The 26,109-nt window shown below is 28.7% G+C and overlaps 1 protein-coding gene across 1 annotated transcript; it reads right to left on the minus strand.

Moving 5' to 3' along the window:
• Positions 1-1,087: 1,087 nt before the first annotated feature.
• On the minus strand, positions 1,088-26,073 carry eIF2gamma (eukaryotic translation initiation factor 2 subunit gamma). The gene is made up of 11 exons (XM_016053857.4): positions 25,868-26,073; positions 23,694-23,757; positions 21,694-21,755; positions 18,087-18,152; positions 17,893-18,014; positions 9,755-10,008; positions 8,799-8,933; positions 6,678-6,772; positions 5,115-5,259; positions 2,662-2,831; positions 1,088-1,375 (listed from the first exon to the last, which is right to left on the minus strand). Exons 1-11 carry the CDS (start codon positions 25,934-25,936, stop codon positions 1,148-1,150), a joined length of 1,410 nt encoding a protein of 469 aa, XP_015909343.1. The 5' UTR covers positions 25,937-26,073; the 3' UTR covers positions 1,088-1,147.
• Positions 26,074-26,109: the final 36 nt, after the last annotated feature.

The raw sequence follows: 26,109 nt of genomic DNA on the forward strand, positions 1-26,109 counted from the left end.
CTAAATATCTAGTAGAATGAAGCGATTTTTTAAGCAATGAATCCTACAATTTGCAACATATTATTTCAATATCTTATTCTTAAACATAACATATTTCAATCTTTTTAAAATGCCACTAAACATTCAGCAATTCCTTGAGTTATAGAAAAAAGAAATATCGTAAATTATAGAAAGCCTTGTGAATGTGCATTAGAATTATTATACAATCTACATTTTATTTTTCAAGCACTTTTTTTTTTCTTCAAACTTTCTTGCCTAGAAGACTCGATTAAAACTGTAAAAATGATTATTCCTAAAATTTTGTATATAGCTATAATAAGTTATGCTCATTTTATTTTAGTATAAAATCCTCGAATAAATATAGTAAAAACAGTGTAATCTAAATAATATCAGATAAAAAGTTCATGTATTTAAATTCTAAAAACTATCAAATAATTTATAAATCGATCCAAATTTACTTTTCAAAGGAGATTAAAATAATATTTTTTTTGCTTTTTGGACAGAAATCCCCTAAAAAAATTGTTTATGGCCTGGAAACTTCGAGATATTTTCTATTAACAATAAATTAAGCCCCTCCGAGCAATCACTGAACATTATTTCAATTTTTTTACTATCAGAGTTTGGTTGCGTAGCAACCTAGTAAAATTAAGCACTCCTCTTTTGAATTAGTCAATGGGTTATCTTAAAATATTTATTTGCGCAGGCGACTTTTTTTGGCGGTTTTCTGGACTATCGCCAAATATATAAACCTTTATTGCGGCCCAATTTACCACCCAATTTTTTTAAAATTTTGTCTACCCCCACTAATTCAAGGGTCTAGATTCCAAATATGTAAAAAATTATATGTTTATTCAGAGAAAGTACGTTTTTGTGTCTGATTTCATAACTTAATTAATAGTTAGCACTAATTAATTAACGTAATTGAGGTCACCCCCAGGAACCATTAAGATTGACACTTAGTTCGTGAAAATCCGATCATTAGAACGAAAGTTATTCAGGGTGATTCGTTTTTTTTTTTTTTTTTGCGGACTGTACAAAAGAAACCTTAAGGACAGGCATAGAATATAATAAAATGAACTATTGAACATTTACTCGCAACTCATTTATTTGAAATAAAAGTATTGTACAAAATTATATCTCACATCTTCTATGATACAGGCTTAATTGTCACTCCCCGTTTTATGACACCCCATCCAATTAACCTCCAGTGTTTCTCTATTCTTCGGCTTAAGGCTATCTTTTCTCCTACTTCTGTGCAGACTGGCGTTGTCAAACTGATCTTTGCTAAATCAGCCTTGACAGCCAATACTCTACCACCAGTGGATAAAGAACCAATGTTAACCATCAACATTTCAGTTTTAGTCAGTTTTTGAACCTGAAAGTATAAAAGAGCACAAGTTAAATTTAAATAAAAAATATATATATAGACCATGCCTATGGAAGGTAGGTAGGTATTTATTCACTAGAGCTGCGCAATGAGCAATGGACGATGGTCTGAGAAACACCCCCGAGGATTATCCGAAAACATGGCATCACCACAATTTTATCCTCTGCTTTGGTAAAAGTCGAGTACTTTACAACAGAACAGTTTAACGAGGACCAATACAGCGCACCTTCAGTTCCTACGCAGGTGGCTAATCAAAGTGGTCACCCACTCGCATACTTACCGCAGCCAGTGATGCTCGACTTTGGTGTTTTAATGAAAACCATGTCTTTACCATCAGTCCACTGCAGGATGCTGCTTCATTCAAAGTTTCACATGGAACAATGTTATTATGGTAAAAATTTGAGATAGTTAAGGGTTAAATTTGATGAAAAACGTAACAAACATTTGCTATTCTCAAACAAGTAATCAAAACATAGTCCGGAATATTTTTCCTTAATATATTCTAAGGATCCTCTTCAGTGCCTTAAATAATTGTAAATATATATATAATTGCAAATTATTCAATATTTTAACTTTACAAACAGAAAAGATACCAAATCCACTTTTATTATTATTACTTCAAATTTTTTCACTATCCACTAATTCTAAGTTTATCCTTAATATTAACATGTTACAGTAAACATCTAGTGGATAAAGGACACGTGAGAAAGGACAGAAGGGTCTTCCAAGTGAAAAGTGGGTATGATTATTAAAATTTAAAATTTAGCAACTTTACCATTTAGAGCTGTAGAGGAAGCGTAGGAGGAATGTACTACAAATTACATATAACTGGTAAAATGGTTCACTTGAGATAATTTAAAGTGAAGGTTGAGTTTGTTAAATATGCTCTCAGAAGCAGTACTTTTAATGAGAAAAAGTGAACATAATGCATTAGTGCATGGCGGCTATTTTCATTTGGGTATTTATGAGTTTCACAATTGTGTAAATTGTTAAGGGAAAATATATTCTAGAGTTTAAATAACTCAATTTTTGTCTAAAACAAGGAATTCCACTTTAATATGGTACAGGAATATAGTTGAAAATTCACAATTAACGTTTCACATTCAAAAAAAAAAAAAAAAAAAAAAACACTAGCAAGTAAATCTTTCTAAATATTAAGTTTGAGCATTTTTTGCTCTATAAATCAGTTTATGAAATCATTACACAATATATATATCTAGGTTAAGATGTAAATTAATAAAATAGTAATGCAAATTTAGTAATAAAATTAAAACCTTTGCTCCTTTTTTATCTCCTTCAGTACGAACTCCCAACAGCCTTCTGAGAAGGAAATATGAAATTTCCAAGTCTGTAAATATTCCAGGCAGTTCTTCAGGTGTTCCAAGAACTTGTCCCACCATTCTGTCAGCACGGGACAATGTAGGGTCGATTTTAGTTCCAACTCCTGCCGTAAAAGTTAAGTACTATTTACAAACACAAATGTATGAAACAGTGTTAGATGAAAACAAACTTGAATCCGATTTCAATATTTATTTCAAATGAATCGCCAAACATGGTATGCATCAGTGGAAAGAGGAAAAGTCAAACATTTTTATAGTTTACATGAATGCTATTTGTTCTATTCCAATGCGAAAACTTAATCACTCTGCATTGTTTTCACTTCAGCAACAAACTTAATTATTGAACAGTGCGTAAAAAAATAAACAAACCACTCTAAATAACTTTTGATCTAATGATCGAATCTTCACGTTCTAGAACTCAATCTTAATGGTTCAAGGGGGTCACCTCAAATATGCAAATTTAGACACAAAAGCGTACTTTCTTTGAGTAAACATGCTTCCCTCCCCTTCAAAAAAAATTATGCTTCATATAATTTTGTCAGGAGCTGTGGAGGAATCTTACTTTTTACATATTTCACCATATTTCAAGAACTTTTTAAGCCAATGGAAACATTTCTGCATACAATTATAAGATTTGTTAATCCAAAAATAATTCCACGCTAAGTAAATTTTTATTTAATTGTATGGTATACAATTTTTTACACCATTTTAAAGAATGTAATTTTACATAATAAAATACCACATCTGAGTGAAATCGGTCAAATAGCTCCTGAGAAAATGAATTTAAAAAATTTTTTAATCTTTAAAATTTAATTTCTCAGAAACTATTGGACCGGTTTTGTATTTTGTTACGTAAAATTACATTCTTGAAAATGATGCAAAAAATTGTATATCTTATAATTCAAAATTGTTTTCACTATTATTACATAAAATAATAAAAAAAAAACATACAATACTTACTAAAAGTTATTTTTTGCATGGAAGTACATCTTTGGATAAAAGAAAATAGGCAAAAAGTAACAGTAACATTAGGAGATGAAAATCTTTGAACCGCTTTCCTGAACAAACTATGTAGACTATATTTCCCAGATTATGGCTAATCCTTAATTTCAAGGGTCAGAAATCTGAATCATTAACACTAGACCCGCGGGATTTTGAATATACCTAGAACCGCGGAGTGTGTCATTTTGACTCGAGATAGTAAACCTCATAAAAATATGTGTAATCATTTATTTAAGAAATCTGAAATATATCTTTTAATATAACATATAATATATCAATAACCAAAAATGTCTTTTTTATGCAAGAAAAATTGTTTTATTAAAAAAGTTTTTCCCATTTAGAAATCTCTTGCCCAAAATATAGCTTAACCTTTATATTTTAATGGAAAAAACAGAGCTGTCCATTTAAATAAATGTATCTATAATTTTTTCAGAGAAATTAAAGATTAAAAAAAAAACCTCTTATTAACATTTTTTAAATCCAATTTATTGTATGCACTCAGCACAAAATTTAGTAATATGTTTTGTACATTTACCACAAATGGGTGCTTTGCAATTTCAACAAATATCTTGCCTATTATTTTCTTATTATCTTGCCTTTTATTTTATATTACTACATTTGAACTGCAGCAAACTCGTTTGCGCTTTACTTGTAGTTGTTCGTCGTTTTCAGAGGTTGCTTGGTACACTTAGGTTATTTTTTTCTGTCGTGAGAGAAAAAAATTTTCTTGCAATTCTTCAATTAAATCTAGAATAAATTGGCATCTAATAATAGACTTTCCAGTTACAGATTTGTATAAAAACCAAGCATTGATAGCAGCGAGGTAAAAAATGTTATAAAGACCCTGCACCGGCCATCTACATGAGCAAGTTTTGATAGTATATTTCCTTGCCATTTGGTTAATTCTGCCTACACCAAATTTAGCTGCATTGTTAAAAGTAATGGTATCGGTAAATTTTTTTTTGAATATAAGTGTTAACATCAATCCCATTCAATTATGTTACGAGTTTTAAAATTTGGTAAGTTGTCGTTTACATAAAATTATTAAAAGTCATGAAAGGAATTTTTTTTTTAAAATTAAAACTTTTCATGTAGTAATAAACATTGATTTGGGTCAAATTGACCCGCTTTGCGATTCTAGTGTTAAAAAAAAGGTATGTTTATTTAGAGAAAGTACGCTTTTTGTGTCTGATTGCGTAACTTAAAACATCATCTACATTAATTAATTAGCATATTATAGGTCATCTCCTCGACCCATTAAGTATGAGTTCTAAGTGAAGTTGATAATTAGATCAAAAGTTATTCTGGGTGGTCAGTTTATTTTTTTTTTTTTTTGCACACTATGTATGAAGCATTGTAAAACCTGAATTACATAATAAGCTTACCAATTAAGCCACCTGGTACAGCATACTTTAAATCATTTTGTTCAGCATATAGGGATACGATTCTCGATCGAATCGGTTTACATTTCAGTTTCCCCTCATCATCTTTTGTGACAATACCAGGACGAACTTCAATTTCTTGTCCTACCTGAAAAATGAAGGGGGAAAAAACAGTAGTTAGGAAATTCTCAAATGATGAAATATAAACTAATCTAAATAAAATTCGTATGATAGTTGAAGAACTTAGTAACATTTGACGATTTAAAAAGACTAAAATGTTTTGATTCACAAATTTTTATAACTAACTGTATGTATAGAACAAAATTTATATTGCAAAATTAAAGCGCTTTTTAATTGAAAAATTTTTGGTAAACATTTTCCTGGAATTTTGTAAAATGCCACATTATATGTTAACCCATTGTTAATTATTTTTTATAAATGAAATCAATATTCTGCACATTTTACTGAATACATAAATCAAAACAAAATGTGGCAATATCAGCTTTTTAAAATAATGGAACAATGCTACAACAATTAAATTACAATATGGGAAATGGACTAATCATTGATTAATATCAAAAATTGAAATTCCAGAAAAATGGCTTTCCCTTTACAGTAGATACACACACACAGAATTTCAATCCATCGTTCTCTCTTCTTTCATTTTCCTGTATGTATCGTCTTTGTTTTAATGGTCCATCACAAATGCTTTTCTTATAATATTAATAATACCTGCCTAGATCATTTTTGAAGCTAGTAGATTTCTGTTTCTTTCATTCAGAAATTCTACTGACATTCGAAGAAAAAAAAAAAGGTGAAATTAATTTGTTTTGAGAAGAAAAACAGTTATCTTCTAATGCTAATAATGAATAAAATTTGGATTTGTAATTATTTGGGTAAAATGCCTCAAACAACAGGTTAGATGTTTATGCCTCATTTGATACAAGTGTTACTTGTGGTGTTCAGGAAATGGTTACAGAAGCTGAAGAAGTGAAGATCGAACCTATCACAATCAATTGGAACAAACACTTGCAGAAGGCCTCAAAGCAAGGATCAACTTTTTGTATTCATACAAACATTCAGAAAATTAACACCAATCTGTAACAATAAATGTCGAAAATTCATTGCTTGGGCTAATTGGAAAAAGAACAAAGATTTATTTATTGATCCTTCTTTTAAGATTTTTTAAATCTTAAATATTTGTGCAGGAAGTACTTAATTTTTTCAACCAAAATTTTTATACTTAGTGTAAATTTATTGAGTTTTATACATTTTCCAGTAAGTTGACCTGCATTCACCGTATCTATCGTTCGTAATGAATAGTCCCCCGATAACGGTTGATCGAGGTTCTACTGTATAAAGAGACAACAATCTCATATCTATCATTCAGTATGCAATCAAAAAAAAAAAAAAAATTTTTCTTGTCAAGATTGTAATATTTATTCAATCTGAATTCAAACATGGATAATCCACAAAGCGGCATGACAGAACTATAATATATTTATTTTAAAAGTTTATAATTTATTTAAGAATAAACTTCAGACTTATTTAAAAAAAAAAAAATACCTTTAGTACTCCTTTTAAAATACTTCCACCAGCAACACCCCCTTTCAAGTCTTCCACTTCACAACCAGGTTTGTTCACATCAAAAGAACGAATCACTAGAAAACAGAAACAAGTTGCTTAAAAAAGAGAAAATATAACATTTGTTTATAACATAAAACTACTATCCATACTTTTGAAAACATTTCTTTAAAATAAAATTTATCAATCTATAGACTTTCAAGGGACAGAAAGGAGAAGGTAGAAAATTTTTCATTAATTCTCTGAATTGATTAGTAGTCTAATCACGAATTTCATCAGATAACCACTCTCAATCCATCCACCAAATACTTTAAAATGCCTTTCATTTTTGAGTTCATTGGGTGCTCTTCTCTCCTTCAAATGAATTGAATCTAAACAATTAGCATTCCTCACTAATGAATTGGAAACTTCTCTTAGGGAGTAATTTTTTCTTTACACATATATCGATCAAGCCATTCTGTCTCCAGTAAAACTAAAGCTTTCTTTTGAAACTTCTTTTAAATATTTGGCTTAAAATCAGGGTTCATACAGAGATCAGAAGAAGAAATCCAAGGAGTTCAAAATTTAAAAACTTTGTGTAAAAGATAACTAGACATTTTTTTTTAAAAGAATTAAAAAGCAGTTACCATAAAGAACTTGTTTTTCTTAAACTATTAGATTTTGACAGCTAAGTCACATCATTTCGTTTCCCTGCTTGGACAGCAAATTCATCAGCGGACTAAGTAAGTTCATCTATGCAACACAATAATCTAAGGAGTTTCTAAGGACTAATTTGAAAATCTAAGTAGTTCCAAGTACTACTTGGAGACTTTTTAATTTCTAAGGAGTATAAGGAGTCTGTAGGAACCCTGCTTAAAATCAACTTAGTGGTACGATACATTATGTATCTCTTCATCTTTTATAATGTTAAATGTACATAAGCAACCCTTAATCAGTTGTAAAGATCGTCTGCTTAAAGAAAGAAAGAAAAAAAAAAACAGGGGGTGCCGGAGGGTGATCTCCTTAATAGTTGTATGGAAAAAGGTGAATGAAAAGGGAATGGAAATAAACAATCTGAGTGATAAAACTATCTGAGCAATGGAAATAAACACAGGCACTGAGTTAAGAAGCCCATCTCTTACAGAATCAGCCACACTTTTTATGACTGGCAAGTTGGTTTAGGTAACTTAGCCTTTTCAACTTGGTAGACAAAAGCAGCCACACCATCAAATATCCCCCCTAAGTGCTCTCTGAGCTGATTTTCCAGTCACCTACAATGGCAAAATTTTAAAGCAAGATTTTTAGGAAAAGAAAGGTGTAGGTAATCTTCAGTCCGAGCTGGTGAATGAATCTTTGAACAGGTAAAAAGTACTTTTAAAAGGATCTCGTAGCTATGTTGTAGCTATCAATCTTGTCGAAGCAAAGCTCTCAATCTTGTAGCTATCACCCAGTTTCTAAATGCTTCTAATGCACACTTGTGTGATAGTTAATAACATTTTTCAAAACCATTGGTCACTTTAGCCTGAACAGGGTTCATACTCAAAAAGAATCCCCCTGACTTTTCCAGGTAAAAACTCCAGAATTTCTTTTTAATAAAAATTCAAAAAATTTATATTTAATAAAAATGTAAATTAAATTTATAAGTAAAATTACAACGCTAGGAAAGCATTAATAACGTATTTTTATTTTTAAAAAATCAAATGATTTAAATAATGTCAAAACTCTTGATTCGAAATAATAAATCGTCAGAACTATAAATGCGACTGAAGGGGAAAATAAGACTAAAGGAGTTACTAGACATTATTAAACAAAGAGAAAAAAAAACATTAGTACAAAGTTGCTGGAAAAAATAATTAATTATGAGAAACATAAACACAAATCATAATTAAGTGACATTAATTAAAAAAGGAAATAATTAAAAAACATTTTTAACAGCAATTATCAAAACCATCTTAAAATTAAACTAAAAAATACATAAACAATCCATATTTAATTAAAATTAATCTATATTTATTAAATTGTGTCAAACAGAATAGATAGCTAAAAAAGAAGTTGTAGCTTAATATCAGAAGAAGCCCTGATAAATATGTACAATAAACAATGAATATCAATAAAATTTCATACCTATTAGTCTAGGGGCTGAAGTGAAATCTCTGACAGGTACTGGTATCTTTTTAACAATATATTCACAAATAACTTCTATATTATACTTAAGCTGAGCAGAAATTGGAATGACTGGCGCACCTTCAGCAACAGTTCCTACCACAACAAAACATATTCATTTCACATTTTGTTAAAACTATGTTAAAAATTTTGCTGTAAAAATTATTCGAAAAAGTCGAGCCTTCGTGATCTAATTTTATGAATTTCAAAAAATTTAAGAGCAGACACTATTAAATGGCCTTTCCAAAATTACTAACTGCATTTCTTTAAATGTTTGAGGAAAAATCAAGTGCTATTTTTTTTCCAATCTCATGAAATATGGGATTTAATGTTTGAATTTTATATAATTAATTTATTTCAACGGTTAAAAAAAGGTGAAACTTTTAGAGAATCGTAGCTTTTGATAAAAAGATTGAGATTCGAGAGACAAAAGTAGAAAAGCAGAAATCTGCTCAAAAGTGGAAAAATATCATCCCTGATATAATATCAAAAAATTTCCTAACATTTTTTTATGCAATAACAGTGAATTAAAAAATAAATTTTGACATAAAGATGCCATAGGTACAGTTCTTGTCAACCTTAACAGAAATTAGGCTTTGCTTCTTTAAATACTCATTACAAATAAAATTAAAACATTTTAAGTTCTATTCATAAATAAATTATTATTTTTTTAAGCATCAAACTACGTAAGGGACATATTATATTTTGATTTATACTTTATATTATATAACTGATAATGCTCATTCTCATAAAATACTATTAGTAATTTCTTCTTTATTATAAGGTTCAATAAAAAATTAATAATAACACAGCATTAATAACAGCACAGCAATAATAATCCAGCATAATAAGTAGCAAAATTAAGTAGGAAATAAAGTTAGAGAATAATATAGAACTAGTTTTATCTTTAGACTAACCTTGAACAAATTTTAGGATCTGCTGATACTGTTCCTTAGCTTGGGATTCTTTCACCAAATCTATTTTGTTTTGGAGAATTAGAATATGCTTCAATTTCATGATTTCTATTGCCGCTAAATGTTCAGAAGTCTGAGGCTGTGGACATGATTCATTTCCAGCAATCAACAGCAAAGCAGCATCCATAACAGCCGCCCCATTAAGCATGGTGGCCATAAGAATATCGTGACCAGGACAATCAACAAAAGATACATGTCTAAAATGCACAACAACAGATCAAACATTACATTGAATAGGAGAGAAAACTTCTATTTTTCTTCAAAGAAGTAAAATAAAATTAAAAATTCATTAGAGTTTTGTCAACCGTTTTAACAACTATCTTGGTCTGGGCAGAAATGTATGTTATATTGGGAGGCACTATAATCATGAGCGCAGAAAATACTGTAAATATTAATTCATAACTAAAAAATATTTGACCAATTTTAACAAAGCAATGTTTTCTTTAATAAGAACTTGATAATTAACACTTTGTGCATCTCGGCTGTTATAATGGAAGGGGATCATACTAAAGAGCACATGCTGCATAATGATATCCAAAAAATGATTTGAAACATTAATTTAAGAAAAGCATGTTTGTTGCTTTCTGCTTAAGTAGCCAGTTAATTTTATTCTCATTAATTTTTCAAATTGATTAACAAAGCTTGTCAGATAACTGAAAAAACTATAAAATAATATTTCCCAAATAACCACCATTTGTAGAAGCTTGAAGAACTCCATCTCATTTTGAAACTGTGGGGGGGGACCCTGCTTTCTGAGCAAAATGCAGCAAACTATAGATTTCTATTCTGGTTCTTGCTTTTCAAACTATTAGGGACAAAAACAGATTTCTTTTAGGGACACTACATACTATGCTAATTCAAAAGCAACTTATCCTGTAGTTCCTTTTCACACGTTACGGAAAAATTTAAATCTATTTATACCTATGAAAGCTCTTAACATATTTTAATCAGTAAAAATTCATTTGAATTTTCTAAAAAAATATTTTGAAATATATTTTTAAGAATGCTTATTTATCAATAAATGCATTATCAAATTATTATTTTCGTTTATTTGAAAGAAATTCAAAACCTATAATAAGTATATATTCATATAATAAGAACTTACACTCAACCATTTATGAATTTATAAATAAATCATGGTAAGTTGAACAATAAACTACAAGTCCAATCAAATAGCTTAATTTATATCTAATGTTAAAAATAAATGTAGATAATGTAATTTATTAGTGATGCATTCAATGTAACTTTGGCTTGACAGAATATTATCTATTAGCATGTTTTCCACACTCTATCTTTTAAATAGTCTCTAACATATAGATAAAGAAACATGTTACTCATATTAACATATTAATCATAGATAGAGAAACCAGACCCTTAAAATCACTGATTTCCGATGTAAATTTGGTTAACTTTTGTCATGCATCTGCTCTGTTTTTTTATCAAGTTCGAGGACAGCTGAAAAAAATTTGGTTTTAGTCACCACGGAGATTTAAATGGAATGATGGAAGAATAATGACATAGACGAGATTCTATTGAAGGTGGATATTTGATGCGATGATGTTTATATAACAGATTTCAAATTGTGTAGATGGAAGGAGAAGATAATTGATGTAATGAATTGTTTTATCTGTGTTTTGTTTTTTTTAACGAAACTTTTTTGTGGAAAGTAATTTTTGGTTTTAGAAATGAATTTTGTGTAATTTCTTTTTTTTTTCTTCTTTTTTTCCCCTGATGCAATATTACAAATAATAGGTGCAGATGCGTAATAAAACTATTGCCTAGCAAGCAAAACGGATTTGATATAGAATTGTGGTATTTTTCATTTAAAAAACTAACACCAAGTTAGTAAAAAAAATTTATGCAATGTAGGTAAAATTTTAATTTGATAGGTTTGTAATACTTGACTCTGACATGGTATGAAATTTGCAATAAAATTTCACCAAAAGTGGTTGCTAATAAAAAAGCAATCTAAAAAATAAAGAAAAAAAATTGGCACAGATGCGTAACAAATCAGTTTTGTAATTTTTAACATATGATAATAATAATAATTAAAAAAAAAAACATTCACAGGCATTATTTTTGGAAGAAAGTAAAAATATTAACTAGAAAATTTTCAAACAATCAGACAATAACTAATAGCTAACCCTAACTATTTAGCATCTTAAGTTTAAAATACATTCTTTCAACCAGTGCCGTAACTTCACCCATCGGGACCCTGGGGCAAACATTTTTGGCGGGGGCCCTTTCAAAAACTTTCAGTACTCCATCTCTAACCGTCATTTTAGCTATTTATGTATTATGTTAGCGAATATATTTATGAAAACAAGTTATTTGTTCGCATATAAATTGGATTACAAAACATTGTAAATTTTAAACATGACAAAATGCTAAATTTCAGCGAAATAGATTAATCCTGAGAAATTAAATTTTAAAAAAGTCGTACTTATAAAACTCGATTTCTCAGCAACTAATGCACTATTCAACCAATTTCGCTCAAATTCGCATTGACTTACGCTATATGACTTACGATTCAAAAGTTTTCAGACTATTATTGTCCCAAAGGGATCGTTAAGATACGGTTCCTAGCAGATCACAGAAGTCAAGCATCACTGGCTGCATTCAGTGTGCGAGTTGGTGACCATTTGGGTCAGTCTGCGTTGGGACCCAGGGTGTGCGGTATTGATAATCGTTAAACTGACTCGACTTCGGATGCAGGTCACCGGGCTACCGAAGCGGGGGTGCCATCCCCTCTACAAAGGATCAAACCTCAAGGGATGTTTCCCAGACCGTCGCCAATAGTCTATTGTGCAGCACTAGTGCGATATAAATGATCAACATCAGACTATTATTAAATAAAAAATAATAAGTATTTACTAAAAATTATTTTTTGCATGGAATTATCTTTAGATAACAGAATTTTATAATCGTGTGCAAATTTTTTTTAATTCCCTTAAAAAGCTCTCGATCTGTAGTGAAATACAAAAAAATAAAATTAACATTTGGGGGTCCAAACTTTGGACAGCTCACCCGACCCAACTATTGGGACCATATTCCCCAGATTACAGCTTCCTCCTATATTACGGGGGTTAGAAAATCGAATCTGTTGAACAAAAGTTACGTTTATTCAGAGGAAGCATGTTTTTGTGTCTGATTGCGTAACTTTAAATAAAATATCGTGCACTAATTAATTTGCATATTTGATGTCACGCCCTCGAATTATTAAGATGGAGTCCTAGAACGTGAAGATCCGATCATTAAATCAAAAGTTATTCAGGGTGGTACTTTTTTGGTTCACTGTACGTAAATGTTACCAATTTACGACATCTCACCGAGGAAATATGACTAGGGGGAAAATAGTTATTCATGTTGTCTACTCCTGTCTTCCATGTCCACAGTAGCTTCCTTTTCCTCTAAATATAATGCTAATAAAAAAATATCAATTTTATAAACCTGTTGAATCCGGTTACTATATCGTTAGGAAGTCATATTTCCAGACAAAACCATTTCCAAACATAATGCTAATCAAAAAATATCAATTTTATAAACCTGTTGAATCCGGTTATTATATCGTTAGGAAGTCATATTTCAAGACAAAACCATTATAAAAATGGAAATTATTTTTTAGTTTCAAATCTAAAAGTTTTTGATCGTGTTATGGAAACTGAAGCACATGTACCCACATTTTAAAAAGTCCTAATAGAAAAAATATTCAGAATTTTTCTCTCTATGTACATTGATTAACAAAAACAAAGTTGCCTTACTCCAATATGGACAGGTCCCTAGAAAATCGTTCTTGAATATTTGGCCTATGTATTCATGACGCCATGTAATCATATGTGACAAAATTATGACAAAGAGTAATAGTTTTTTTAATGAAAGAAAAATGAGAAAAAGTCAGTCAAAGCATATTTGCTAATTAAGAAAAAAATTCTTTTTAATGGTTTGTCATGGAAATGAATTTTAATTGCTACGGATTTCTAAGCTGATGTTCATAGCTTTTTTATTAAATTAAATGCGTTCTTTTATTAAATTAAATATGATTTTTTTTATATAAAATAAATATTGCATTTCACTTTTTAATGAAAACAAAGTTGTTAAAAACCCTAAAAATTCGAAGTTCCAATTTAAAAAATTTAAAGGTCTTAATAATTTGAAAAATATAAAATAAGAGCAAAATCCATGTACACAATAAACAGTAAAATTATCAATTAAAGTATTTACTATACAAATTAAATTTTATATACGAACATAAAAAAAAGCAATTTTTATGTTACCGTTTTTATGAAAGAATTCGAACAGTATATAAATATAAAATTTAAATGTATTAAATGAGTTAATGCAAACATTTACTTACCTCCTTATAAATAAATTTACATCTGGTTTTCTTGTTTTCCAAAGAAAAATTTCATTAAGAATGGGAATTATTGATATCACGATTTATGTTTGAAAAAAAGGAAGTTGCAAGTAATTTCAATAACTCTTAATTAAAGTTAAATTTTAATTTCAAAAATTGAATAAAGTAAAGGCTAACAGAAAATTTATATCTGAATTAAAAATGGTTAATTTAAATGACGCAATTACATGAGCAAAAAACTGGAATTTAACTGGAACGTTTTTTGTTTATCTCAGAAAAAATCTCTTGGCAAAATGACCTAAGTTAATGTCAACAAGAGTCACCCCCTTGGATCCCTTAAAATCTTACATCTTTTTTCCTAGAACATCTAGGAAATACTGCAAATATATGACATTTTATAAAAGCACAAAAGAGCCCAGGGTCATAAAAATGTTTAAGGCAATTTAAAGAAGCAAAAGGTCATTTTCCCATGGTGTAAAAGGAGATGGCTATTTTTTGAGGAGTCAGATTACTGTGGGGCAACTCTGTGGGTGGTATGAAGGTTTTAACACCTTCATACCACCCACAGTCAAAAAATGCTTTAAAATATATCTATTAGTCTCAGTGTAGGATGCATTTTTCAAGATGCAAAACAGTGGTACTTATTTTAGTTTTCTAAACGCTTGTTATGTTTTTTATGATGTGCTCCTCTTCTCTTTTCGTGTTTTAGTTTTAAATTTTTTTAATAAATTAAAAGTCGTAATATGTAGAAAAAAATTGAAACAAAACCGAAGTATTTTTCTTGTTGGGGGGGGGAGGGGAATTTCACCTTCAATTTGGAAAATAGCTAGTGAATTGGAAAAAAAGTAGTTTCTTTTTCTAAAATTCTCGATTCTATTTTACCTTATTGTAGCGAATGTCAAATTTTCATGCACATTATGGCACGGGTGGCGCACATTATCTTCCATCTCAATTAAATTTCAGTGGAAAATAAAGTTTTCGATTTGGAAAATAGCTTTAAAGTCGAAAATAAGAATTAAATATAAATTTTACTTGACTTTATTCCTGCGAATGTCTGAATTTCAGAAGGGGTGAAGTATATTCTTCGCCCCCTCACTTTAATTTAAGCGGAAAATAAAATTTTCTTTTTAGAAAATAAATACTAGACTTTATTATTTCAAATGTCTAAATTTCAGACGATACAAAACACATTTTAGCCCCCCTTACTTTATATCAGAAGAAAATAAAGTTTCCTATCCTCTTATTATAATTTAGGAGAAAAATGAAGTTTTCTATTTGGAAAATATCGTCGAAATTAAGAAACAAAACAATTTTTTTCTTCTAAAATTTCCTACTTTACTTGATTTTATTCTATTAATGTCTAAATTTCAGAAGATGAGAAGAAAATCCCCCCCCTTCACTTTTATTTCAGAAGAAAATAAAGTTTTCTATTTGGAAAATAGATTCAAAGATGAAATTTTTTTTAGTTACCAATTTCTATTATTTTTTAGCACTTTGAAATTTCAAAAGGGGCGAAATACTATGTTTGCCCCTTCATTACTATTTCGGAAGAAAATAGAGTGAAAATTGGAAATAAAATATTTTTTCCACTTTCGCTTTACTTTTCCAAAAGTCAAAAAACATATGAATCGCCCATAACAAAATAAAGTTTCCTACTTGATGTATAACTTCAAAGCTGTGAAAGAATAGCTTTTTTTTTTCTTCTCTAAAATTACCTATTTTAATGAACTTCGTCTTGGCGAATAACTAAACATCAGAAGAGCAAAGCACATAACTGTTAGTGGAATATAAAGTTTTCTTATTTCAAAAATAGCTTCAAAATTGAAAAAAAAAACTTTAAATTACCGATTTTACTTTATTTTTGTGAGTGTCTAAATTTCAGGAGGGGCAAAACGCATCGTTTGCCCCATCACTTAAATTTTAGAGGGGCCCTCTGCCTCCCGTGGTTGGCACTTGGCACGCCACTGGGTCTGACGCTAGATAGTAGAGGAAACAAGTAAACCAGAAGTGCAATATACAGAAAGTGTTAACAATCAACTACATGCAGCTGTGGCCTTTCCCCTTCTCGGCAAAGCGTGTTTGTTCTTTCGAGAAAGGGAAATAATTTGCGAAAAGGTGTTTTACCGTTTTTTACCCTTTCCTTTGTTATAGTAGGTACGTAATTACAAAAACGAAGATTTTCAGCAACTCTATCTTAACACAATTTCTTTCCTACATATATATAATTATATATATATTTCTTTTTTCATATATGTATATATATTTCTTATATATATGTATATATTCTTTCCTATATATATATAATTAGAGTACTGTATTTTGAAAAGACATTATGTGGTCTCTTCATATGGGGCCCCCTTGACAGTCGGGGCCCCGCCTGCCCCGGCGTAGTTTCGGCCCTGCTTTCAACAAGAAATACATGAAAGATAACTGAACTTTTTATAACTGGGTTGTTGATTACGAAAATAAATATTTAAATATTTTACTAAAATTTAAACAGATATAGTGTTACAAGATTATAACAAGTCAGGGTGCGTAGCGTTTGTAAAAAGTACTTAAAGGTGCTTTTTTGGGGATTTCGTTTTTATAAGCTTTTAAAGGTGCTTTTTTCAGCTGGCGTTTTTAAAAAGTGCTTTTTTTCCGAATATTTTTTTTTCTCCCTTCAGTGATATCTGGTGGATCCCATGCATTTCTCGAACAATGGGGAGTTTGCTTCGTAATCATTCACGCGGACTTCATGTTGTACCCATAGGTCGTACCCGCGTTATGACTTGCACATGCGCGCACATTTGAAACCGAAACCCGAGTGCTCCAATTCGGATAGAGAATATCAGATCCTTATGAAATGTTTTTCTTTTTAATTTATTTTAATTTTGTTCTTGTTTATTTTATTTTACTTCTAACACTTTTTTTGACGTAGGGGGTAAGGGTACTTTTGTTCTGAGTTCAGGGTCAAGTTGAATTCACTCGGTGATGTGGGAAAGTACTGATTGTTTCGATTTACGCCCGTTTCTTTTTGTTATTTTTTTAACGCTAAAACTGTTTATAAAAAGTTTTTGTTTTTCAATAATATCATTGATTGAATATGGATTTTTTGAGTGCTTGAAAATTTTTGTAAAGTGCTTGAAAAGTTTTTAAAAAGTGCTTATTTTTCATTCAAAGATTTGGCGACGCACCCTGCAAGTTATTACAACAAATATTAAAATTTTTCACACATCTTAAAAGTTAACTTTCGCTGTTATTCAGAAAATAAAATATGAAACTTACGTTCACGCAATATAACATTAATATAATGGCCATTCTACCAAATCAAGTTGAAATAAAAAAACACTTTATATATATACATATTTAAAAAAAAAAAGTATTTGAAACATCAATCCCACATTAACAAGCAAAAATAAATTGAAATACCCATTACGGGTCAGTATAAATCTTGAATATAAAAGAACTTGTCTCAACAAAAATTAACTAACTATCTGACATTTTTTCCTCAATTTATTTATATTAATTCAACAAATATTACATCTCACAACAAACACAGAACTTTTTGCCATGAACTAAATTTGAAATGGATACAAATCAATACTCTAAGACAGATTGAACTAGAATATTAACTTACAATTCGAAACTAAAAACATATTTTTGCTAATTTTTAAAAAAAAATTTGTTAATATTTGGAATTAATATATGAGAAAAGAAGTACGATAAAATAATGTAAGTTATTTGCCTCAAAAGCCTAAATCTTCCTGGGCATCCAAGTCTATCACAAGGAAAATCGTCTTCCTTACTACTTCGAGCAGACTTGTAGCAGGCTGGTCTAGGACAGCTTTCTTGGTCACACTTATAAATCTACAAAAAAGTAAAGCAGATTCAAAATGGAATAACATGCAGGAAATAAAGTTTATAAATGAAGTGTCTTACTTTTGCATTTGCATAGCCCAGTTTAATAGTAATATTTCTTTCTAGTTCATTCTTGAATCTAACAGTCTGGAGAAGAAGAAAAATACCACTGATTTATTTTTAGAATCATAGAATACTTTTCTCATTAATAAAGAATACAACAACTTAAACAGGGATTGATTAGAATAAACCCTTTCATATTAATTATGCAAACAATATTTCGTTTAGCAACAAATGTTTAGAAAGATTTCACATTGCAAAAGTGTTGGCACAATTGTAAGGTGATGTTTGAAGTTTTTAGAAATAATCTCATTTTTAACCACGCAAAATTTGCATAGATGAAAATGAGCATAGGAAGTTAAAGGCTGATTTCCTTTTTCAATAACCACTATAATTAAAATAGCATTTTTAGATAAACATTACAATCCTATAAAATTATTTCACAAATGCTGGTATTAAAGATTAACTTGCAACACTAATTTCGGTCCATCCAAACTTTGCATGGTTAACTAAAATGCTATTTATAAAAGTTTCAAACAAGATCTTTGAAAGAGCACTAACAGTTTTGCCAAGTAAAATTTTCCAAAATAATTGTTGCTAAAAGAAAAATTGTTTAGAGTTAATATCGAAGCATTTCAATTATTTTGATTAGCCTCTGTACAGGGTCCACAAATACTCCATAGAACACTCTGCAAATAATGTAATTAACAGGGAAAGAATCAATAAAACTGAAGCAAGAGAGAATGTTTTGAATCACTAACTGTCAAAACTGATACTCCCCCCCCCAAAAAAAATGTTATACGATCTCTTAACATGGAAGCAAAAGTATGAAACCATAAAAAAAGAAGTTATTTGACACAATTCTTGTTAAATGTTTGTTCATATAAAAGTATAAAGCAGGGTTCGTGATTTAAAAAAAAAAAAAAAAAAAATCAGATTTTTTTGATTTAAATCGGATTTTTTAACATTTTTATTCAAATACACTGTTAAGAACTATGAATTATGACTAAAAAAACTTTATAAATGTATAATCAAAATTAAATTAATATTAAAACTGTATTATAAGAATACTTTAGAAGCTCTAAATACCTAAAACAATTTTTCGTTATAATACATAGCTTTGAATGCATAGCAACCATTTTTAAACAAATGCATGATTGAAATTTAAAGACTAGATGAAATAGAGAATTAAAAGAATACTTTAACTATTAAAACAAAGTTTCAATTACCAAACAATAATTTTAATTTAAAATTGCGATTTCTTTTTTTTTCTCTTGATTTTTAAAATGACAAAATAAATGTAACAGATTGTGTTTATAAACGTAGTCATTCATCCAAAAATAAATCAATATTTAATCTATATATTTTATATCAAAAGATTCATTTTTAATCCTATATCAAAATAGATAAGTTAAGCTAAAAAAAAATTTAAAAAAATCTATGTGCTGATTGAAATTTTTTTTTCACAAAATTTCTTTATAGAAATTCTGATAATTTCAAAGATACTGTAAGCATACTATGAGAAAAAATACTTAAATGTTTACTTTAATCTGTACTTTTAATCTCAAGAATCAAAAGATTCTTAAAAATGTAATTTCAAATGTGTTGGAATTTAACACATACCAAGAAAGAAAGTAATTTCGTTAGCTAAAACTAATTAATGCAACAATAATAAATTTTAAAACTAATGCAGCAATTTACTTAAAATAAATTTTAAACTAAGAAAAGAAATAATAAAAGATTAATAATTTAAAACACTGTTTTTAAACTTTTTAAATCAATATATAAAATCAATTGATTTAAATCAATGATTTTTTGAAAAAAATCCTTTGATTTAAATTATTGATACCAACTATATATCAATAATTTAACGATTTAAATCATCGAATTTCACTATTTAAATCAAGCTAATTTAAATCAACAAACCCTGGTATGAAGCCATAAAAAAAAAAGTTATTTGACTTATTTCTTCTCAAATGTTTTTTCATATAAATAATCATGCGTTTTATTATCAGAATTTTTTACCAATAAAGGTTTGGCTCCAAGTTTTACCAATAAATGAATATTACATAATTTTGTATTAAATGCATTGATTAAGATGGCGGCTGATAAAATGGGAAGTATAAGTGTCGAATGCTCACTTTGGTATAATGAAAACACACTACATATGACTAGTTATGAAAATGCTCACTTTGGTATAATGAAAACACACTACATATGACTAGTTATGAAAAAAATTTTGTTAAGGATTCTAGTTTAAAAAAATTTCCTGATACTTTTCTTAGAGTTTTACTTTATTCTTATAAGCAAACATGTTACCAGTAGAACTGGATTTTTTTTAATTCTGTCGATTTTGAAGGTCAGTGTGGGTCTTCTACTTCGGTACCTGAGACTGTCCACCCCCTCCCCCACCAAAAAAAAGCATTATGTCTTCCATGTGCAATATCCACACTCAATTATTTTCTTTTAGAATGCTTTGCTCTCCTCATAGAGTATCATTCTAGGCAAAAGGCAGAATATATTAATGAAAAGACATGTTTTCTTCCTCTTGCCTGTAGTCCCCTAAAACATATCCCTTCTTATCTCTCTAAAATTCTCTACCCTCAATGTATGGTCAAATTCTAGAAGATAAATGAACAACTTTTTATTTTATAAAATGGAACTGAAAAATTGTTCCTATCAGTAATGCTGAAAAAATGAGTACTTTTAAGGGTCCTTATTGTCCAAAATAATTAAGCAGTTTTTTACGGACTTTTAAATACCGTGGGAACCCTGTCTATTTTGTGCAATCCATGATTTAAATTTCAATATAATTTAGTTATGATAATTTTCATTAGCAACTCTTTATAGCAATAAAGAACTTAAGTTTAAAATAAAATAAAAACAGTATTATCGCCTAATTAACAAATTACTTTCAAATAAACTATAACACTAATTGAATACTATTGAACTGTCATTCCACAAACCAACTGTAGTATAATTTTGAAGATAAAAACTATTGAATAATTATCTTAAATTGTTTTTAACTTAATAACTCTAAAGCAAAAGAACAGAGAAATTTAATTACTACTATGGACATAGTTTAAATGCTATAAATAATTTTAATAAGTGATAAGGGCATATTTTACTACAAAATTAAAAAGCACAACAACTTAATATACAGGGGTGATTGTGAGAATAACTCAAAAATCCGGAAAATTTCTTGAGTAAAATCATTAATGATGCATTTCAAAAAATTTATGTCTTTATAAATTTAAATCAATGATATTTTCAAAACATGAAATTTTAAATAAATAACATGCAGCATAATTCAAATGAATAATTATGCATAAGTTCACTTTTATCCCTAATCACATTTATCATTCTACTGGAAAAAATATTTACAAAGTATAAATTCTAGTTCTAATATTTTTAAATAAAATATACAAGAATTTTTATTTATAAATGTGATTAATGATTTCTTGAAATTTCTGGACCTTGGATTTCAGGAAACTTCCGGATCGCAGTTAGCAAAAAATCCCAAACTTTTTTCCGAAGCACAATCATCTCTGAATACATTAATTTATTCTTATTTTATATATATCAAAAGTGAATATAAAGAGAAAGATAAAACAATTATTTGATTTACCTGCACACCAGATATAGCCTTAACAACAGTTGATTTTCCATGAGCTACATGTCCAATTGTACCTAAAATATTTGCAAGAATAGATCAATATTCAATTTATATCAAAGTATCAAGCAAAAAAAAAAAAAATTTTTTTTTTCAGTGAGAAAGCAAGATCTTCAATGTTCAATTCTATAAAAGATTTCAGACCAGCAGACCTGTATAATATACCCAAACGCTGTTCGCGGAAAATTTGTCACCATCACAGAATTTTTTTTACTATTATTAGAAAAGAAAAAAATAAGATTAGTTTTTATGCTTTTCCTACCAGTGCAAATGCAATTTAAGATTGTGCATAATGTTTCTTATTTTCACAATTTTATATCATATATTGCATTTTGTATTCACACAACTTAAAAGTCATTATTATTATGATTCGTATATTCATGGATTTTAAAAATAAATGTCGAGATTCATATTAACATGATTTAAAAAATTTCTCACATTGAGATTCATATTGACACTATATAAATAAACAAATAAAATCCTTCATCAATATTTTTATTAAAATGGTGATAACATTCTGCGGATAAATGTTTCCCTCATTCACTTTAAAATTTCAAGTATTTTTTCAATTATTTAAAAAGTATTTTTGCAAATAACATTTTTGGATTTCCATTTTCAGCTTTTGCTTTGAATTTTTATTTTCAGCTTATTACCAAACTTATCTGTATAGTATGAATTAATATAGAGTTCTAAAAAATTAAACCGTTTTAATAAATCTTGTTTAGAAAAGTAAGTTCTAACAGTTTGCAGTTATATTTGCTAGGATATTTATTATAATAGTAAATAGACCAGATCAAATTACTTCAAAAAAGGTGAATAGCAAACTAAAAAAAAAAGATTTTATTTACTTAAATCAGTGTTTTCACTACAGCGCGAGAATCTCGCATATTTTTTTTCTTTTCTCACATTAAAAAATGATTAACGCGAGAAGTTTGCGCACTGAATTTATCAATTTCAAAATGCACGAATCTCTCGAATTTTGGAAAAAATTTAGTCTTCCGCCATTTTGAAAAAGACATGAAAACAGCTACGACAAGTGTTGAAAAAAAAATGAGTTCTTTATAATAAGTTGTTTAAAGTTATCTCTAGTTTTCGCTGTTAATGAATTACCAAACTCCCTCATCGACAATTTACAGCAATTTGTAAAAGTTTCAGTCTGTGAAAACTAATCTGGAAGACCTGACAAAGAGTATGAACATGGAAATAACTTCAACGAACTTCACTATTCCATAACAGAAATAAGTGAAGAACCTATGCTGGCATATGTAGAGGACAGGAAAGTGTGTGCACAATGCTACAAATTTAATTAGATTCCGAATAATTCAGCATCTGTTGCAAGGTTATTTAGCCCCCAAACGGAATTAAAACAAACTATCGTAACAGATCGATTGGTAAGCATTTGAGCAAACCAAATGAGAATAGCTAATGAAGAAGTAGATACAGAACATTTTCCATATGATAATGCAGCAAAAATATTCAATGTTCAAAATTTATTATAATTAAACAAATATTTTTTTTAAAAGTCTATTCGGGTTTTTTTAATTTTTAGAAATCTCACTTAACTTTTTGAAATCTCACCCTGTTTTTGAGAAAGGGTGAGAAATTCTCTCCCATTTTTTTTTGTAATGAAAACACTGCTTAAATGTATTAAAAGCAAATTTTATCGAGGAAAAAAATAAATACACAATTTTATATTTCTGAATAAATTGTTTAAAATAGTAAGTTTTAACAGTTTGTCATCTGTATTCTTAGATAATGGGAGGATAAAAAAACACATAGTATACAATTCAGAAAGGAAAAAAAAAAAAAAAAAAAACAGGATAACTTCGAACCCTGCAAATTTGTAGTCTTATTTCCATACTTATTATTGATAGATTAAATGGACTGCAAAAATATCAAAATCTCTCTAAAAATGCAGGTGTAAAAATTTATTAAAAATAATTAAATGGTGATACCTATATTGATTGTGGCTTGACGACTAATAACTTCTTCTGTTAATGGAGTCAACTGTGAAACATCCTAAAAAATGAACATATAATGAGCAAATTGTTAGAAAAAATAGTTGACAGTTAATGTGAAATAACTTAAACTACAGGTAACTAAACTGTTTTTCATAGAATGGGGTTCATGAAAAATATTTAGCTCTCTAAGGTTTTTATATAAATTGATTATAACCAAACTGAATCTCAGCCATAAAAAATATTGTTTATTAACGTCCACATATAAGAAAATTCTGCACTAATATATCGTAAAAATAAAAAGATAAAATTGAATTTTTAATTAGACTTAATGTATGTTTTACTCAACTCAACATACAGACTAATTGCGAGCCCAACTCAAAAATCCTGAAAAATTTGAGAAAAATCCTTAATGACGCATTTCAAAAAATTAATGTCTTTATAAATTTAAGTCATTGATATTTTCCAAATATGAAATTATAAATAAATTATATGCAGCATATTTTAAATGAATATATATATAAGTTTACCTTTATCTCTAATCACATTTATTATTCTACCAGAAAAAATATTTACGAATGAAAAATATGCCAAGTATAAATTCTAGTTCCAATATTTCTAAATAAAATATAAAAGAACTTTTATAAATAAATATAATTGATGATTTCTTAAAACTTCTGGACCTTGGATTTCGGGAGACTTCCGGATCGCAATTGGCAAAAAATCCGGATTTTTTCCAGAGCACCTCTGAACTTACAAATAGTCATTTTGATGTTGTATAATACTTTTTTAACAAGAACATTTTTGAGAATATCTTTTATTCCTATACAAAAACAAAAGTTTAAAATATAAAGTTTGAAATACATATCTAATAAGAGTGTATTGGAAAAGGTAAGCAGAAGAATGTGGTACATCTGATGATTTTAGAAAAAAGGTGAAACTAAAAAAAAAAGCCACAGGGACCTACTCAAAAGATATAACTCCTAGTTTCCCCCCTTGGCAAACCTTTCTTAAAAAAAAAAAAAAAAAACATATTTCAAGCGTAAGATCTGTTTGGTGCTGTGGGGATTATAGTTGCCCTAGGAAGATTTCTGTATTGTGATTTATGGCAGAATAATAGCCAAGCGTTGACAACTTGCGGGCAGCGACCCGCAAAAAACTAGAAAAAAAGAGAGAGAAAAAATAACGTCACAGAAAGGAACCAACTCAAAAGACATAACTCATTTTTTTGCAAGTTTAAAATCTATTTGTCACCTTGACGACTGAAGATCAAGACATGACAGATCAAGACATGGACATATCCCCCAAGGATAAAAAAGGCCATTTTAGAGATTTTATATTAATTTACAATTTTTTTTTTAAAAAACGTAACTGGAATTTTTGTAAATATATCTTCATTGCAATGTAAGTTCATATGTAACAAAATATTCCATACCAGATGTTTATAATTTTTTTTTAATGCTTCTTTTTTAAATTTAGTATTTAATTATGTAACTAATTTCACTTATAAAAGGAATAACATTACAATAAGAAAGTTACATAAATTTGTGCATTATAAAGCAAATGCAGTTAAGAAAAAAATAAAGTACTTAGATAAATTAAAAAAACTGCAAGAAAAAAGGAAATTTTACGCTCTCTTTCTTTAAGAAAAAAAGTCACAGCAACATTAATACCAAACATCACTTATTTATCATATTGTTTGCTGAAAAAGAAAATGTTTTTTCCCCTTCCACTTTTAACCTTTTAGAAATACGAATAATTTTACGTCCATTGTTTGTAGGTTAAGAAAAATTTCAGAACTAACTAACCACATTACTAATTAAAAATATAAAACTGATCTTTCATGTACTTCCACTAAGTACCTTAACCTAAAATAACATAGAAATGGGATGATGTAATAACTTAGCTATTCATAATGCTTGATGATATTTATTAATGAGAAAGACATCAATATAACAACTAATGCGATAAAATTTATCCTACGACCAAAGAATTAATGATGGTAACTCTAACTTTTTATTAAAACCGGCTTAACTGACAAGAAAGATTCCACTCAACCTGAATATATAACGCGTGGCTTAATTCATCCAGAAACAGACGGATTTGATGGCATTATTCATGAAGTACACGGATTTCGAATTTCAGAAAATATTTTATTATGAAGAGCTCACCAATTTTGAAAGATCCTGTTTTTTAAGTTGTGGTTGTCCAAGAACCACGGTATTTTCTGATGACACCATTTTGATAGTAATGAAACAACAAAAATAAATTCAGCGATCAAAAATGAAATAAATAAATAGATTAGAAAAATCCTTTTCTGCGAACGAACAGTTTATTTGACGAATGAACAAGACCAATGGGCGGATCAGTATGAATATTTTTTTTTTTTGAGGCTTTGGTTCTAGCACTTGGT

This window comes from Parasteatoda tepidariorum, chromosome 8, assembly GCF_982258835.1.
Source record: "Parasteatoda tepidariorum strain Cologne lab strain chromosome 8, Ptep-v5.0, whole genome shotgun sequence".
NCBI classification, from domain to species: Eukaryota; Metazoa; Arthropoda; class Arachnida; order Araneae; family Theridiidae; genus Parasteatoda; species Parasteatoda tepidariorum.